We start from the raw sequence: 19,759 nt of genomic DNA on the forward strand, positions 1-19,759 counted from the left end.
TCATCAAGGGGAAGGTGACACCCTAATGAAACCCATAACTAAACTCGTAAGTCAAAATCATAATGTCACTTATGTCATTTAATTCTGTTTACTAGCCACAGTACCTGTCAAAGACCAGTAATAGTAGAATTATCTAATAAGTATTATCTATCTCTTGCCGTACCTTCAGCTCCTTTCCTCGGTACTCGTGTGTGTGTGTGTGTGTGTGTGAACGTCTCTACACTGACGCTCCCTGTCTCGAGCGAGCGCATTCGGCTTCTCAGACTCAGCCGTTACTCTCAAGGCCCCTTTGTCACCTCCTGTCCGGTGTTTCAAGGCGACTCTCTCAGCCTGTGTGCTTCATACGCCTTAACTCCTCACACACACACACACACACACTTCCTCTTCTGTCACATCACCAAAGCCAAACAGACCAATCAGATTGCTCCGAGGGGCGGGACACACAGACCATACTGTTTAATTATATAGTAGATTAGGCAATAAGAACAATTAAGAAGGCCAAGGGGAAACACAGTAATACGATTAATTAAAAATTACAAGTAGCAGAAAAAAAGAGTTTAATTAAGGAGATAAAAGATAAGAAGAAGGAGAAAACTATCAAACAATTTTTTTTATAGAGTAGAGATGTGTTTCATGTTGATTAGCACATAAGAACTTCACTGGACTCGACGCTATAACATTATAATGGTGTCGGCCCAAAATGCAATAACGTTTGTGGCCCTAGCAGCAGTATGTAAAATAAAAATATCTTTGTTCTTATTTATATATAGGCAGGTCCTATTCTTATTTGTTTTTAAGTTAATTTTATTAAATCTATCTGTATAAAATAGAATGTCTATCTTTTGTGTTCCCTCTATAATCCTACACCCTTTGACTGATCTGGACCAGATTTTTCATAGTTGCTCTCAATGACCATAGAGAGCCCAAAATTTTGACAGTGAATCCCAGTGATTTTTTTCCATAGATGTTACAGTTTAATAATGATATTCATAATCATAATAATACATTTTATTTATATAGCACCTTTGCACAACAACCTAGTGGCTCAGTACAAGTATAGAAATTTTACACCATTTATGGACCAAATTTTGCACAGTTGTTCTCTAAGACCATACAAATAAACTAGACTACTTAGGAACCCAAAATTTTAACCCTGGGGTCCCAGTGGGATTTTTATTTTTTCTTGTGTGCTACAGTTTTCACACCATATGCCACCTGCTGGCTCAGAGCAAGTATTACACCCTTTGACTGATCTGGACTAAATTTTGCTTAGTTGCTGTCTATGACCATATGGACAAGTTGGTCTACTTTGGAACCCAAACTTGTGACCCTGTGAATCCCAGCTTTTTATTTCTGTATGTGTTACAGTTTGCACAACAGTGCCACCTACTGACTTAGTACACGTATTGCAATCCTACACTGTTTGACATATCTGGAATAAATTTTGCATAGTTGCTCTCTATGACCATACTGATAAGACAGACAACTTTGGAACCTAAAAGTTTGACCCTGGGAGTCCCAATGTTTTTTTTTTTTACCTCCTATGTGTTACAGTTTGTACACCAGTGCCACCTGCTGGCTCAGAGCAGTATTACAAACCTTAGACCCTTTGACCGATCTGGACCAAATTTTGAATAGTTGCTCTCTAGGACCATACAAATAAAGTAGACTACTTAGGAACCCAAAATTTTGACCCAGGGAATTCCAGTGGGATTTTTTATTTTTTCTTGTGTGCTACAGTTTTCATACCATTGGAACCTGCTGACTAAGAGCAAGTATTACAATCCCACACCCTTGGACTGATCTGGACCAAATGTTTGTTTAGTTGCTGTCTCTGACCACATGGACAAGATAGACAATTTTGGAACCTGTGAAGCCCAGCTTTTTTCTGTATGTGTTACAGTTTGCACAACAGTGCCACCTACTGACTCACTACAAGTATTGCAATCCTACACTGTTTGACAGATCTGGACTAAATTTTTCATAGTTGCTCTCTATGACCATAGAGAGCCCAAAATTTTGACAGTGAATCCCAGTGATTTTTTTCCATAGATGTTACAGTTTAATAATGATATTCATAATCATAATAATACATTTTATTTATATAGCACCTTTGCACAACGATGCCACGTAGTGGCTCAGTACAAGTATAGCAATTTTACACCATTTGACCAATATGGACCAAATTTTGCATAGTTGTTCTCTAAGACCATACAAATAAAGTAGACTACTTAGGAACCCAAAATTTTGACCCAGGGAATTCCAGTGGGATTTTTTATTTTTTCTTGTGTGCTACAGTTTTCATACCATTGGAACCTGCTGACTAAGAGCAAGTATTACAATCCCACACCCTTGGACTGATCTGGTCCAAATGTTTGTTTAGTTGCTGTCTCTGACCACATGGACAAGATAGACAACTTTGGAACCTGTGAATCCCAGCTTTTTTCTGTATGTGTTACAGTTTGCACAACAGTGCCACCTACTGACTCACTACAAGTCACTACAAGTATCACAATCCTACACTGTATGACAGACCTGGACCAAATTTTGCATATTTGCTCTCTATGACTGTACGGACAAGATAGTCTACTTTGGAACCTAAAATTTTGACCCTGGGAGTCCCAGTGTTTGTTTTTCTCCTATGTGTTACAGTTTGTACACCAGTGCCACCTGCTGGCTCAGAGCAAGTATTACAAACCTCGGCCTTTTGACTGATCTGCACCACATTTTTTGTAGTTGCTCTCTAGGACCATACAGACAAGATAGATTACTTTGGAATCCCAAATTTGGACCCAGGATGTGCCAATGTTTTTTCCCTATAATTCCCATGCGACTGCCACCTACTGGCTCAGAGCAAATGAAACATCTGAACAGACTGAAGCCAGAGGACCAGACGAAATGACCACACCTTACAAATGACTTACCCGGGCAGCACCGCGTGCTGCTTCTATCCACTGTAATATAAAATGGAGTATCATGCGCTTTAGCAGGGAGGTGTTGAGTGAGGCCTGATTGGGAGTGGAAGTGCAGCGTAACACAAGGGAGACTCAAAGGATTGTTATTTAACTTTTGCTTTGTCAGCCTTTCTTCAAAATTTAAACACTATGCACTGTCCATCTAGAACTACGAGGACGAGTCAGACATGACAGCATTCATGGCTACAACCCAGCAAGGAGTTTACCGCGACTCTGGAATCCAGTTTGAGGCAAAAAGAACAAATTCTCGATTATCACAAGAGCAGAGACATCGATAGAGGGGCAGTATAGATGACGGATGGGACAGCTAGAAATAACAACAGGGTCGCCATTTTGAAAAGCCCATTTTACAGATAAACCCCGGGCAGCACCGAGCGCTTCGGCCAGTCTGAATTTAATTTTGTGGCTATGCAAACAGCTGATTTTGTTTTATAGGTTAATTCACTCTGTCCTTAAAGTCACATAAAAAGAGTTTCTGTCAGCTGCATGATATCGTTTTACTATGAAACGTCTAAATATGTTGTGAGAGGTGCTCGAGCATGATGCCTTGAATCCACTGAGTGCTGTTTATGTTTTTTTTGTTTGGTTTCTTTTCTCGTGTCTCTGGTAGTACAATAGCCCTTTCATTTTTAATGGTCTGGAATTAAAACAATTGTTACTTATTGTGCAATGTTGTGGAAAATGCATGTTTGGTTTTGTTCACCTCTGATTGCTGATTTATGACTTTGCCAAAGCTTGTCTTTATTTCGATCTGCTTTAAATGAAAAAAAAAAAAAAAAAAACCAAAAAGCAAGATCATTTTTGAACTTTTGTGTTCCCCGATCTCCAACCCTGCATTACTGTGTCTCACGTCTCTTTCTAGAAGAAAACTCCTCGCCCGTTGTTAGAAACTGACTAACCTTCCTGGTCTTTCTTGGTGGTGTTTTTAGCTAAAGGGAGAACAAACGTGGAACTTCGAGAAAAGTTCATTCTACCAGAGGGTATATCCCAGGCGATGGGTAGCTTCCGCTACCGAGGTCGCCGATCACGGCCGTCTTCCAGAGCTGCCTCTCCGAATCGATCAAACTCCAGTCACAGCTGTGCTTCCGTCCAACCTCAACCCGCTGCCACCAGTACCCCCAAGGTAAGACGACTTGTGCATCCTGCCAAGGCAAGAAAGGCTTTGATTGGTTGATTTCTGTGTTTGTTTAAGATGATTGGCGGTGTCCTGCCAGTGGACCAGCTCTTCACAATCACCCATAATTCCTTATAGAGTGTTTGACTAAATGATCACACACTTATGAAGTTAGCTTTCGGCTCTCTGAGGGACCAGCTCAGGTCAGATTGAATAATGCCGGGGCGTCCCAGTGGTGGCAAACAGCCATGTTAGGAGGATCAAGAAGCCAGATGGACCCCCTTCTTGAAGTGTAGATCATGAGTTGCTTTTCACCCTTGGGCTGCTCTCACTTTTATACTCCCCCATTTGTAACACGTGTTTGCAAGGCGTAAAAGATTCAAGATTGGCGTGTGTATGGCCAGCCAATCAAATGTTGAGATATTTCTCAAAGAAAGATCAGGTACAGATATGTGATTATGCGTCTGTCCCGAGGAACACCACATGAATTGTGAAGCTACCTCGGTGCATTTCATGAAAACCTGGGCACGTCAGTTCTGTTCATGACATCCTCAGGTAACTTTCTGCTGATTCAGAGACAATTCAAATGCATTGGAAAGTAACTTAAAGGAAAACTCCACCAAAGAAATGAGATTTTATACATGCCAAATTACCCTGGGTGCTTTGTAAAGGTGGCTGAGCAAAATGTTTAATCGCGTATTTTCATGGAGAACTTTGTGATAGAACAAGTTTCAATGGTCACCAGTGCTGGACGTCAGCAAACAATATAGAAACGTCTTCGAAAAAAAATTAAAATCTCACGTTACTGATGTTGTGTAATCCACATGTCAAGTCATTCAATTCAATTCAGTTTATTTCTGGACTAACTCTGCTACCTGTTTGACATCCCAGTAAGCAAATGTAGACCTTGGTGTTAACATTTGCAGTGCACCATCTATTGGAATGTTGTAATAAAATACATTGCACATGTCATTCCAACATTAGCACATAGCTCATAAGAATCACATACCAGATAGCATATAACAGAGACATATGCGTTGCATTTGTCATTCCAGCGGGTGGTACATCATGTACATGTGAATTTCCCCTTGGGATTAATAAAGTTACCTATCTATCTATCTATCTATCTATCTATCTATCTATCTATCTATCTATCTATCTATCTATCTATCTATCTATCTATCTATCTGTCTGTCTGTCTGTCTGTCTGTCTGTCTGTCTGTCTGTCTGTCTGTCTATCACAAACATCTGTACTAATAAAATGCATTACTAACAATATTTGTGTTGCGCCATCTGTTGAAATGACAAATGCAATGCATATGTCTTTGGTATATTCCTTTTGATGGAATGTTGATGATGTGCCATCTGTTAGAATGAGAAATGCAATGCATTTTATTACTCTAAATGTTGGTGATGCGCCATCTGTTGGAATGACAAATGCAATGCATATGTCTATATTACATACCATTTGATATGAGATTTGTTATTGCAGTGTTAAATGTTTATGATGCACCGTTTGCTGGAGTGACAAATGCAATGCACATGTCTCTGTTATATGCCATTTGGTTTGGAATTTATATAAACAGTGTTAATGCTTATGATGTGCCATGTATTGGAATGACAAATGCAATTCATTTTATTATGACAGATGTTGTGATGTGCCATCTGCTGGAATGACAAATTCAATGTACAGTATATGTCTCTGTTAAATGCCATTTGGTATGGGATTTGTAAAAGCCATGGCAATGTTTGTGATGTGCCATCGGCTGAAATGACTAATGCAGTGGATTTTATGACTGCAAATGTTTGTAATGCACCATGTGTTGAAATGACAAATGCAAAGCATTTTATTAATACAGATGTTTGTCGGAAAACATCACTTCCACAGTGTGTTGCGTTTGAATTAAGGACAGTTTTCTACACTAATGAATGAGGGAGATATGCGGCTCTTCAGTTCTACCACACAGCATTGTGGGAGTTACGTCTTTCCTGTTTACATGTAATGGTGGCTTTTCAGGAAGTAACTGTTAACATTTTTTCAACACATAATGCACACATTTTGCACATTTTCACCATTCAAATCGATATCGGACATGTGGATTATGCAGCATGAGTTACGTGAGATTTTTCTTTTTTGTTTTACATCGTTTGGCCCTGTGTAGCTCCGGTCATCTATCGACCCAGCTGAGTTTGAGTATTCAATATTTGATTTCTCCATGAACACATGGCATTATAATTGGTCCTCGGCCACCACTACAAACTGCTTGGGGTGAATAATATTTTTAAAAACGTATCATTTTTGGGTGGCGTACTCCTTCAAGTTAAGGTTTGATCAGACAGCTTGATGACAGCAGGGCTCTCCAGAAGCTTCCCCAAGTCGTGTCCGGTTTTGTAGAGTGTCCCTCCCTGTGCAAAGTGAGGCCAAGGACATGTCCTTAGAGTACCCCGAATGGAGAGGTGACAGAAATGAGATCTCGGAATTGAAATCAGATGCCTGTGGACGGTCCTCGGCCAACCACTGAAATCCGTTCTTTTCCAAAGCTCAACCCAAAACGGAGCCTCAGCATCACCTCCGGTGACTTCATCTTGGAGCAGCTGACATTAAATGGATTTTCAGTTTCTATTAATAGCCAGTTGCTATTCGCCGCTGCATTTGTTTTATGGCCGCATTTTGCTGTTTTGTTTTGCGTGACAGTTTGTAAGCTTCTTTGATTTTTGGCTTGTAACATCTCATGTGTCATTTTCATGTCCTGCCATTTCATGTTATCCTCTTTCATCTAATGCCCTTTGTATTTTTGATTTTGCCATTGTTTCATGCAGACTCCCCAACACATAACCCGCAATTATGATAAACCATGGCTGACAAACAGCAAAACCTCCACGCCTGTTAAGTCAGCAGAATCCTTTGAAAGTCAAGTGTCGTCTGCAGAGGTACAGTAAAAACCAACTAACTGCTCTAATCGGCTCACCGCTGCTAACACCTCTTAGTCGCTGCTTACTAGACGCCTTTCTCACACTAACTGCTCGTCTGACTCGTCTTGTAGCAGGGATTTCGTATTTCCTTCTTTCTCTTTCTTTCTTTCTGGTGGCATCTATCCTGCCAAGTTTTCATCAGACTCAATTCTGAGTGGAAAAGTCCAACCCGCAATTCTATAAAAAGTTGGGATTTGTAAATTCTGTTCACACTGCGCACACTCTGACAACACTTCACATTGAATTATTTTTTTTTTTTTTTGAAAGAACACACACCCGTGTCAAATGTGATGGCTGTGATGTGCTTCAAAAAAGTCAGGACAGCCGACTGTCACATCGCCATTTCTTTTGGTGATGCTCATTAAGTGTTTGGGCACCGAAGACACCCATTTGGGTGAGTTTAGCCAGCAGGTGTTTTCCCCCCATTCATCCACCACTCCATTTTGCATTTCATAATGCGCCCCCCACAGGTCAGGACTGCCAAGCTCATACTTAAGCAGAATGTGGTTTGCTGTTGTCCTTGCAGGGACGTCCCTGGTAAAGTCACTCACTGTCTGGATGGCAGCACACATTGCTCCAATATTTTCCCACGTCCTTCTGGTTTAATGCCACCCTAGTAGATGCAATGAGCACTCAGACACCCCCATAACTTGACAGACGCTTGCTTTTGAACTTGACAGTGTGAGACGTCAAGCAAAAAATGACCCTTTTTATTGGCTAACTAAAAAGATCACAATATGCAAGCTTACATCATGCCTGAATTCAAAAGAAGTGAATTAGCAGCAAAAGCAGGTCACTCATTAAGAAAAGGGTTAGAATGAAAACCTGCAGCCACTGCGGCCCACCAGGACCAGAGTTGGGGACCCCTGGTTTAGAGGGCTGCGGTGGGCTGGCACCCTGCCCAGGGTTTGTTTCCTGCCTTGTGCCCCGTGTTGGCTGGGATTGGCTCCAGCAGACCCCCGTGACCCTGTAGTTAGGATTTAACGGGTTGGATAATGGATGGATGGTTTAGAGGGTGGCTAAGCTTTATACTCAAAAACTGAACACAAGAAAAATCATTTTGTTTTCTTCAACCAAATCATTAAAATATTTTTCCAGCATGTTTCACATGCCCAAGTATGTACTGGCTGTGCCAAAACGTCTTTGTGTTACAAGCTCCTCTTGAGGCGTTCTGGTCTTTTGCACTCATTTATTTTTCTTTTTCTTTTTTTTTTTTTTTTAATTCTTCCTCATTTTTGCAGCCTGATCTTTTTTTCCATGGAACTATTTATAATTTATCTTCATTACACTTGCATTCCCTTTAATGGCTTGCTGATAAACCAGAGGAACCACGGTTCATTCTAGCTCAACGCTGGATTGTCTTGCTGTTTTGTGGGCCTTCCCAATTGAGATAGATAGACAGATAGACTTTATTTTAGTATAGTTGGATGGATGGATGGATGGATGGATGGATGGATGGATGGATGGATGGATGGATAGATAGATAGATAGATAGATAGATAGATAGATAGATAGATAGATAGATAGATAGATAGATATGAAAGGCACTATAAGATAGATAGATAGATAGATAGATAGATAGATAGATAGATAGATAGATAGATAGATAGATAGATACTTTATTAATCCCAAGGGGAAATTCACAAAAAAGTAAACATCAAAAAGACAGACTGCGGCGTTTATTCTTAGGGTGGACCAACAAGGCAGTTTGCAGCACTGCCTCCTCATATCGTTAGGACCCTCTGTGTGACATTTTCATGTTGTCTTCTTCCCTGCGAATTTGTTTAGAAACTTTCAGTTTTTTTGTCACGCCAGGTTAACACGTGCTATTAAAATCTTTGCTTATGAACATTTTGAGCCTGTGAGGGACGTCCCGTGTCCTTACCCGGCTGGCGGGGAGGGAGAGAGCTTGCACAGGCCATCATCTCCCCTAGAGCGCTAGATGGCAGCAGTGCCTCAGATTTCCACAGGGCAGTTTTTCAACTCCGTTCTGTTGGGTGCCTCCAGGGGGTGCTGCAGGTACTGGGGAGCCCAAGTTCATGGGGTTTCCATCTTCACCTGGATGTGTTTTCAGACGACATCTCCGGGTGGGAGATAAAAGGAGCTGCCTGTCTCACATGGACGAGCCAGAGTCAGGAGGAGGAGCGGAGGAGGAGGAGAGAAGAAGAGAGTTGCGCTGTATTGTGCTTGATTGTACTTGTCGCTGTGGTGGGAAATGCTTTGGGGAAGAGTTTCCCACAACAAAAAACTCTTTGCCTTTCAAACTTGCATCCATGTCTGCTTGTGCTGGGTGTTTGGTGAGCTGGAGCACCCCCTGGTGTCCGCAAGCCCTATTGGACGAGATCAGTTTTTCATCCTTTCAGTCAATACCCAAAGCTCATAACCATAGGTGAAGGTAGGGACATAAATCTTCTGGTAAATCGAGAGCTTTGCCTTCTGGCTCAGTTCCTTTCTCACCACAATGGATCAGTGTAGCTACTACCGTGTAAGTTCACTCGCTGCCCTGATCGTTCTGTTGATCTCGCCATTGCTCTTACCCTCACACTCATGAATAAGACCCCAGGATGCTCAAACTCCTCCACTTGAGGTAGTAACTCATCTCTGGCTCGGAGAGGACTGTCCAACTCTGTCACTTCTTTGTGACGGGCCACCACCTGCAGAAGGAGTATGGGCCGAGTGCGATGTGAGGTGTTGGCGGACTGGAACTCGGTCACATAAACTGACATTTTCTTACTTGTTAAAAATGTCCAAGGTTTCGTTTTGACTCTTTGCATAAGGGATCGCTACCTGGCTTCCATTTTAAATACACTTCCCCATAATTCCCACTGGCGTCCTCAAGTATGTGATTTGTTATCCAATTGAAAGAATTCTGATGGATCAACGCTAGTGAAGCCTTTGAGAATTTTGAAGACTTGGATTAGATCGCCATGCAACCTTCTTCACTCAAAAATAAAAAAAAAATGGCCTGACAGACGAGGACAGACCCCCCCCCTGCCCGCCCCTCTTAGTCCTTGGGGTGCACTTATTTGCATCTTGCAACCCAGTAGTAAAATAAACAGGTTGAGAAAATAAACACTCATTTACGTCTAACCAGAATTCGAGACTTGCTTCCTGGATGTGTCCTTTTAAATCAGGGGTGTCCAACTCCGCTCCTGGTGGGCCGCAGTGGCTGCAGGTTTTAATTCTAACCACCTTCTTAATCAGTGACCAGTTTTTGCAGCTAATTAACTTTTTTTGCCTCAGTTTTAATTGACATGACTCAGACCCCCTTAGTTGTTCATTTTTCCTTAATGAGCAGCCAAACAATAATGAGACACAAAACGAGCCGCAACATGACCAGCTAACCTGAAAATAAAGATAGGTGAGGGTCTCGGTCACGTTGGGCTGCTTGGGTCACCAAAACATCTTGACGGAAAAAAACAGAAAATCAAGAGTCTGCTGTGGTGGAATGAGAGCAGCAACAAGTCCTGATATTCAATAATGGCTTTAATTAACAGCAAGAATTGGCTTCTCATTAACAAACTGGCTGGAGTTTGACGTTCCAGTTTAGCTGGTCATCTGTCGGCTCGTTTCACATCTCAATTCTGTTTGGCTGCCATTTAATGAAGAAACAAATCAATTCAGAGGACTGAATCCTTAAAAACAGGGCTATTAAAATGAAGGGAAAAGGAGTTAATTAGCAGTGAAAACTGATTAGGAAAAGGGTTAGAATGAAAACCTGAAGCCACTGCGGCCCTCCAGGACCGGAGCTGGACACCCCTGAACTAAGAGGTTTGAGTCACATCAATTAAAACTAAAGGAAACTAGTTAAATCAGCAGCAAAAACAGCTCACTGATTAAGAAGATGGTTAGAATGAAAACCTGAAGCCACTGCGGCCCTCCAGGACCAGAGTTGGACACCCCTGAACTAAGAGGTTTGAGTCACATCAATTAAAACTAAAGGAAACGAGTTAAATCAGCAGCAAAAACAGCTCACTGATTAAGAAGATGGTTAGAATGAAAACCTGAAGCCACTGTGGCCCTCCAGGACCGGAGCTAGACACCCCAGTTTTAAAGTAACAAACATAAATATGACAAAATATCATATAGTATATAAGTCTGGAGACAACCATGAGGGAATTTTGCTTAAAAGTAGGAAGTAGGAGGAACAATCACCCGACTTACTGAGTGTCATCTTTCTAAACCAATCCGACGCCTCATGGAGGTGGAGCTAAGAGTAGGGGGCGGGGATCAGAGGTGCCCTTGTTAACCTGAGCTGACAGACTGACAGTTTCCAGTTTCGATGAACAGGCGTAAAGTCTTCTACAATAACCCTGTCAGGCATATAAATGTGTGTCACGTGTTGCACATTTTCAAAATAAACACAACCCATTGCAAGTGAAAAGTCTTCACCAACCTACATTGGCATTCACCGGCATCAACGGACGAGTGGTAAACATGAATGATATATCACCACAGGCGCTGTGTGTGCTCCCTGTTGTTCAGAGTTACAACGATGGTGTAGGAGTCAATGCGAGTTTGAAAGAATTGGCAGTCATGCCTGTGACAATATGAACTGCAAAATATGCTTTTGAAGTAAACGGCGCGTCACACTCTGTCAAAAGGACTGCCGTTAAAAGAGCGGATAACGAAGAGCCGCAGGAGACGAAGACTTCAGTGCTCAAAACACCAAACCTGCCTAATGGCACAGGTTGATGGGGCTGCGCATCATCCACCTTCTGACTGCACATCTAAACAAATAAATAGAGAAATTTAACATGGCTGTCTAGTTGGAAATGCAAACATGCCGTGATAAAATGGCCACCACGTTTTACCACTTCATGCATCCATAGAGCACAATGCTTATCTAAACTTGTAATGCCGTATAAGTGATGCAACAGTGAAAATGACAGAAAGACTTCATAGCAGACAGAGGCACTTCTCAAACGGGTGGGGCAGCGGTGGTCTGCATATGTGTGTGTGCGTGTGTCAGTCTGTCATTACAACGCACAAGTTAATTATTAGGCTTCGGTTACCTGAATGGGTGACAGCAGTTTTAACTTTTGATTTCCTTTCAGCGTCAAGTCTTTTATTGAGTTTCTTTTGCTCTCGCTCTGAACCCCGATGTGTGACTTTAGTGCACGGACTGAAGGAATTAGGGAGGTGGCTGTTTTTGGGGGGGAAAAGCCTAATGGGTGGAGCCTTTTTTAACGGGTTGTCCCCACACGGGTATTTTTGTTTGAGAATCACGTCTGCCCACCCCACATTATCATAAACGCAATAAATAATGCAGACGGGACGTTCGTAAATCGCCGCAAACATCAAATTTTGTTGTTCGGTTTGTATCGGGTTGCACTGTGGTCCTAGAGGCACGCCATTTTGTCTGTCTGCATATTCTTTATATGGTGGGATGACAAATAAGGCCGACTTGACTTGACACAAAATGAACAAATAAAGCAGATTTGCTCTGTTCAGCAAATTCGTGTTCCACTTCTGAACCTTTTACATATGGCGCCCTAATGTCCTGTGAGGACGCATAACATACTGAGAGGAGAGAGCAGACCCACGTCTTACTTTTGTCATATTCCATGTCTCCTTTGTCAACAGGGTACACCGATACAAGGAAGCAAACTACGTCTTCCCGGCTATTTGTCTGGAAAAGGGTTCCATTCTTTTGAGGAGAGCAGCCTAATATCAGCTGCAGCCACCAAAGTCAGGATGCCACTCCCAGGTATGTACAGGAATGGACTAAGGCCGTCAGGCAGGGATTGAATATTTCATTTGAATTTATTGATTTAAAAGTTATTGTCAAAAGGCATTGCTTTTTAAGTCGCTTACAAAAATTTCAATAATTAGCCATGCCCTTAATGCCCACCAGCAATGCCCGTTCATCAGCATCTGTCACTACTGTAGTTTTAGAGGATCACAAATTCTACAACATTCCAGGGGCAAGAATGCATTTGGCAACACGTGGCAAGAGGTAGGGCGACTCGAACGGAGGTTGGCATGTGAGTGAGGAGGGTCCCGCCGCTCGGCCCACAGCCTCTGCCTCGGATTAGTACAAATAAATCAGTACCACAAGCGAACTGTGATACTCAGTGCGATGAGAGAAGTCACAAAATCAACCGGAATATTCAAGCAAATTATAGAAAACAACCAGATCTCATGAAAAGCAGACAGAGAGACGTTGGATTTTATATATACACAGTACTGTGCAAAAGTTTTAGGCAGGTGTGACAAAATGCTGTAAACAAAGAATGCTTTCAGAAATATAAATAATGATTGTTTATTGTTATCAATTTACAAAATGCAAAGTGAGCGAACAAAAGAGAAATCTAAATCAAATCAATATTTGGTGTTCCTACCTTGTGCCTTCAAACCAGCATCAATTCTTGTAGGTCCACTTGCACAAAGTCAGGGATTTTGTAGGATTCTAGTCAGGTGTCTGATCAACCAATTCTACCAAACAGGTGCTAATGATCATCAATGTCACACGTAGGTTGAAACACAGTCATTAACTGAAACAGAAACAGCTTACAACTGGGTGAGGAACAGCCAAACTCTGCTACCAAGGTGAGGTTGTGGAAGACAGTTTCATGTCATGGCAAGATTGAGCACAGCAACAAGACACAAGGTAGTTCTACTGCATCAGCAAGGTCTCTCCCAGACAAAGATTTCAAAGCAGACTGGGGTTTCAAGATGTGCTGTTCAAGCTCTTTTGAAGAAGCACAAAGAAACGGGCAACGTTGAGGATCGTAGACGCAGTGGTCGGCCAAGGAAACTTAGTGCAGCAGATGAAAGACACATCAAGCTTATTACCCCTTCGAAATCAGAAGATGTCCAGCAGTGCCATCAGCTCAGAACTGGCAGAAACCAGTGGGACCCAGGTACACCCATCTACTGTCCGGAGAAGTCTGGCCAGAAGTGATCTTCATGGAAGAGTTGCAGCCAAAAAGCCATACCTCTGATGTGGAAACAAGGCCAAGCAACTCAAGTATGCACGAAAACATAGGAACTGGGGTGCAGAAAAATGGCAGCAGGTGCTCTGGACTGATGAGTCAAAATTTGAAATATTTGGCTGTAGCAGAAGGCAGTTTGTTCGTCGAAGGGCTGGAGAGCGGTACAATAATGAGTGTCTGCAGGCAACAGTGAAGCATGGTGGAGGTTCCTTGAACGTTTGGGGCTGCATTTCTGCAAATGGAGTTGGAGATTTGGTTAGGATTAATGGTGTTCTCAATGCTGAGAAATACAGGCAGATACTTATCCATCATGCAATACCATCAGGGAGGCGTATGATTGGCCCCAAATTTATTCTGCAGCAGGACAACGACCCCAAACATACAGCCAAAGTCATTAAGAACTATCTTCAACGTAAAGAAGAACAAGAAGTCCTGGAAGTGATGGTATGGCCCCCACAGAGCCCTGATCTCCACATCATCGAGTGTGTCTGGGATTACATGAAGAGACAGAAGGATGTGAGGAAGCCGACATCCACAGAAGATCTGGGGTTAGTTCTCCAAGATGTTTGGAACAACCTACCAGCCGAGTTCCTTCAAAAACTGTGTGCAAGTGTACCTAGAAGAACTGATGCTGTTTTGAAGGCAAAGGGTGGTCACACCAAATATTGATTTGATTTCGATTTCTCTTTTGTTCATTCACTGCATTTTGTTGATTGATGAAAATAAATGATTAACACTTCCATTTTGGAAAGCATTCTTTGTTTACAGCATTTTTTCACACCTGCCTAAAACTTTTGCACAGTACTGTATGTTACCAGCAATGTATGAAATGCAGGCAATATATAGAATGCCGAAAATTGGACATCAAAGTATGAAACGATTAATATTTTACACATTTCTTCAGCATAAACCGGCAAAGTATAAAATACTCCCGCTAATGACGTTTCTAATGTCACATGACTTTCGACGAGAATTCCCCATTTGCATTTCAGTGCAGTTTAAAATCATTTTTTTTTCCTTCCTTGTTGCAACAAGTAGGTTCATATTTTATTTTTTCTTGTTTTCCTCAATAAGAAAGTCCTATACTTAATTTTGTATTCCTTTCTTTTTCATATACGTCTTTTTAATAAAAGCCTTTTCATGACTCTCTTTTAATACTTTGCCTAAATAGCATTTGTCATTCTATATAATGCCTAGGGAAAGTATATATAATATTAAATTAATTCAAGTATTTCATACTTTGCCCAAAAACACCAGGCATTCAGTACAATGCCTGCCTTTCATACATTGCCGGTAACAGATATACTGAATATCTATTGTGGAACCTGGCCTGTTAAATCACCCAACACACGTTTATTTATAATATATTATTTACAAGGTGCACAGACAAGCCCAAAACTCCCCCAAAGTCCAGGCCTCTACAATGCCTTTTCCTCACTTTCTTCAGGCCGCCTCCACTCCTCACCTCCGAGCTCCGTCTCTCTTCCACCCGACTCTAGCCATCGAATGGAGGGAGGCGGCCCCTTTTATACACACCCAGATGTGCTCCATGTGCCTCCCGATTAGCTTCCGCCAGCACTCCCCGGTGTGGTGGAAGTACCGGCTGCGCACCCAGAAGCACTCCGGGTGTCCCTGGTCTTCTTCCCCCCTGCACTTCCGGGTGTGGTGGAAGTGCTGAGGGCCAGGGCTCCTCAGGCATTGGGGCACCCCCTGGTGGTGACCACAGCCCACTATAGGGTTGAGCTTCTAAGCTCTGTTCCTGTGGTCCCAAAGCCACCAGGACAGTCGCCCCCTCGTGGTCTGGTCCTTCTGGGCATCCCAGCTGGGTGCCACCCCCCAGCTGCTTGCTACACTATATATATATATATATTATTTATTTATTGGATGTTGTAGGACTGTCTTGGTTGACACGCCTCTGCAACATCGCATGGACATCAGGGACAGTGCCTCTGGATTGGCAGACCGGGGTGGTGGTCCCCCTCTTTAAGAAGGGGGATCGGAGGGTGTGTTCCAACTACAGAGGGATCACACTCCTCAGCCTCCCTGGAAAAGTCTATTTAGGGGTCCTGGAGAGGAGGGTCCGTCGGATAGTCGAGCCTCGGATTCAGGAGGAACAGTGTGGTTTTCGTCCTGGTCACGGAACAGTGGACCAGCTCTATACCCTTAGCAGGGTCCTGGAGGGTGCATGGGAGTTTGCCCAACCAGTCTACATGTGTTTTGTGGACTTGGAAAAGGCATTCGACCGTGTCCCTCGGGGAATCCTGTGGGGGTACTCCGAGAGTATGGGGTACCGGCCCCCCTTGATAAGGGCTGTTCAGTCCCTGTACGATCGGTGCCAGAGCTTGGTCCGCATTGCCAGCAGTAAGTCGAACCCGTTTCCAGTGAGAGTTGGACTCCGCCAGGGCTGCCCTTTGTCACCGATTCTGTTCATAACTTTTATGGACAGAATTTCTAGGCGCAGCCAGGGTGTTGAGGGGGTCCGGTTTGGTGGGCTCAGGATTGGGTCACTGCTTTTTGCAGATGATGTTGTCCTGTTTGCTTCATCAGGCCGTGATCTTCAGCTCTCTCTGGATCGGTTCGCAGCCGAGTGTGAAGCGGCTGGGATGAGAATCAGCACCTCCAAATCCGAGACCACGGTCCTCAGCCGGAAAAGGGTGGAGTGTCTTCTCAGGGTTGGGAGCAAGATCCTGCCCCAAGTGGAGGAGTTCAAGTATCTCGGGGTCTTGTTCACGAGTGAGGGAAGAATGGAGCGTGAGATCGACAGGCGGATCGGTGCGGCATCCGCAGTAATGCGGGCTCTGCATCGGTCTGTCGTGGTGAAAAAGGAGCTGAGCCGCAAGGCGAAGCTCTCAATTTACCAGTCGATCTATGTTCCTACCCTCACCTATGGTAATGAGCTATGGGTAGTGACCGAAAGAACGAGATCGCGAATACAAGCGGCTGAAATGAGTTTCCTCCGCAGGGTGTCTGGGCTCTCCCTTAAAGATAGGGTGAGAAGCTCAGTCATCCGGGAGGAGCTCAGAGTAGAGCCGCTGCTCCTCCGCATCGAGAGGAGTCAGATGAGGTGGCTCGGGCATCTGATCAGGATGCCTCCTGGACGCCTCCCTGGTGAGGTGTTCCGGGCACGTCCAACCGGGAGGAGGCCCCGGGGAAGACCCAGGACACGCTGGAGGGACTATGTCTCTCGGCTGGCCTGGGAACGCCTTGGGATTCTCCCGGAAGAACTAGAAGAAGTGGCCGGGGAGAGGGAAGTCTGGGCATCTCTGCTCAAGCTGCTGCCCCTGCGACCCGACCTCGGATAAGCGGGAGACAATGGATGGATGGATGGATATATAAGCCATCACGAAATCTCCCAAACCATGAGGACTTGGGACTTGAAATTTGGAATGTAGGTTACCTTTGGCCCATAGGTGCTCGCTAAGAAACGGTTTTAAAACTTTCGTGGTCCAAGCTGTCTGTCTGTATGTCTGTCCGCTTTTCACGAGAGACCTACTTAACGGATTTAGATGGGGTTGCTTTTTTATAATTTGATTTTGCGACTTCTCTCATCGCACTAAGCGCCAGAGTTCTCTTGCGGTACCGATGTATTCATGCAAATCCAAGAGAGTGGCTGTGGGCCGAGAGCTGTTGGGGGGCGGCATGGCCTTCGTCAGTCACTCGCCAGCCTCCGTTCGAGTCGCTCTACCTCTCGCCACGTGTTGGAGCGCACCTTGCCTCTGCTTAGCTAGCGATACCTGTTTGTTCAGCAGACGTTATCATCTACAGACTGTTAAGGAGTGACGTTTGACGTTTTAGAGGGTAGCTGCTGATTGGTAGAGATGTCATGGCCATGTGCTTTTTGACGCTCTCCTGTCAGAGCTGAACACGATCAGATACAGTTATTGATTTTTAAAGTTTGTCCTGTTTCATTACTATATGGTCATAGCCACGGGGTACCGCTAGTGTGTACATATATATATATATATATACATATATATACATATTTAGATGTTTGATCCTTTACCGGTGGTCCGAGCTCTCTAAGTTCTACTCCTAGAAGGTTAAAAATGACAAATTTCAAACATAAGCATGTGGGGTATCATTTTAGAGGAGTTTAAGGTCAGTGATTATGACTTTTGATCCTTTACTAGAGATGTTGCCCTCTTTGGATCTCAATCAGCGGGTGACAAATGGCACATTTCTGTTACAATCTTTAAACACTGAAATTCAAGCAGACATTTTAATACTTGAAATATCTGACCTGACTATCCTCGTTTCTTACGTTCTTCTACCTCATGAAGTAAATCATTCCATTTTTTTTAGGAAGACCCCCCATAATTACGCTAATTCAGACTTTTTTCTCTCATCTTTCAGACCTGAAGAAAACCCCAAGCCGACCTGGAAGTCGCCCCGGAAGCAAAGCGGGCAGTCGGGCGAGCAGCCGGCGAGGCAGCGACGCCTCGGACTACGACATCTCGGAAATCCAGTCTGTGTGCTCAGACACGTCCGAGACGGCGCCCGAAAGTAGCAAAGCGTTGCCGCGTGCTGGACCCCGGACCTCGTCCTCGAAGCCTTCAAAGATCCCCACTCCCAAGAGGAGGTCTCCTGCTGCTAGCAAGTTGGCCGCCAAGCCTTCAAAGAGATAGTTACGAGTACCCGGGGCCTGGCAGAGTTGCTCTAACGTGCATTACGTCACATATTTAAAGGCTGTGAGATGTAAAATATTCTGTAGAAAATGACTGTTTTAATATTGCGCCAGGAGGACCTGAATGCGGTTGGCCTTATGTGTTATTTGTCCTGTTATTTTATTTCATGTGAATAACGTTCTGTCTGATGATCACTGCGGATTAGACTGTTTTTGTCAGTTATCCCTAACGGGGTAAGCGAGAGACTTTATTGTAAAAGCTAAGCTGACATTTCTACACACTAACGTGTAAACGCGACACTAAGTAACATGTGAGAAGAACGTTGCTGAATGAATGTACTGTAATTTTGCTGGAATATGACTTTCACCTATTTAAGTTAGGCGGTGGCTCCTGCCTGACCTTAACACGTAATTTATTTATACTGACTGTGCAATGAAGTTCAACCAGAATCCAAACGGAAGAGACACTAAGTAGAGAATCCGAGAAACACAAACGCTGGTGTGAAATGTACGGCTCACACTCCAGAATCACAATCGGACATCACGTTACGCACCTGCAGATGTTACACTTAACTTTCATGATCTCCGAGCGATTTTGTGCCATTTATTTTAACCGTGTCCAGGGCCGTATACGGACTCCGAGAGGCTTCGCTATAACATCACTAGGAAGGGCGTCCATGTCACTGTACGGGTTTCATTTCGCTTGAGTGGACAGGACTGCTGTATCAGTTCATTTTGTTTTTTTTTTTTTTTAATAAATTTGCTTGCACAAAGCTGAAGATGAATCTCTGTCTTCCGTCTTTTACCGTAAGGGGTGGCGTGGCGCCGATGACGTGTACGGTGTCTGCGCGGCTGTTGGTTTGTCTGTTTGTTCAATCTTGTTGTCAGATCAGACGAGAGGTGTCTGGCTGCAGACCTCCAGTGGCAGGCCCCCCTTGTTCCATCATGGTAAGGGTCCCGGGCTCACCCCGTTATTCTCCAAAGTTTGTCTGTCATTCGAATTCACACATAGCAGCGCACAGCGGAAAGAAACTGGTGTCGTTGGGGATAACGTGTGTTACAAAGTCTGATTACTTTGTAACGTACTGGAGTACTTATTTTCTAGAAGTAAAAAGACAGCAACACATGGGTTACG

At 43.7% G+C, this 19,759-nt stretch overlaps 1 protein-coding gene across 1 annotated transcript in view; it reads left to right on the forward strand.

Annotated features, from left to right (window-relative positions):
- dst (dystonin) overlaps positions 1–19,409 on the forward strand; it is a 565,996-nt gene extending 546,587 nt beyond the window's left edge. Inside the window, exons 100-103 of the mRNA XM_051919257.1 lie at positions 3,905–4,098; positions 6,910–7,020; positions 12,649–12,772; positions 18,354–19,409. Of these exons, the coding sequence (XP_051775217.1) occupies positions 3,905–4,098; positions 6,910–7,020; positions 12,649–12,772; positions 18,354–18,625 (701 nt within the window). The 3' untranslated portion in view covers positions 18,626–19,409. The remainder of the gene's footprint in view (positions 1–3,904; positions 4,099–6,909; positions 7,021–12,648; positions 12,773–18,353) is intronic.
- The last annotated feature ends 350 nt before the right edge of the window (positions 19,410–19,759 follow it).

Source organism: Erpetoichthys calabaricus, chromosome 15, assembly GCF_900747795.2.
Source record: "Erpetoichthys calabaricus chromosome 15, fErpCal1.3, whole genome shotgun sequence".
Lineage (NCBI taxonomy): Eukaryota > Metazoa > Chordata > Cladistia > Polypteriformes > Polypteridae > Erpetoichthys > Erpetoichthys calabaricus.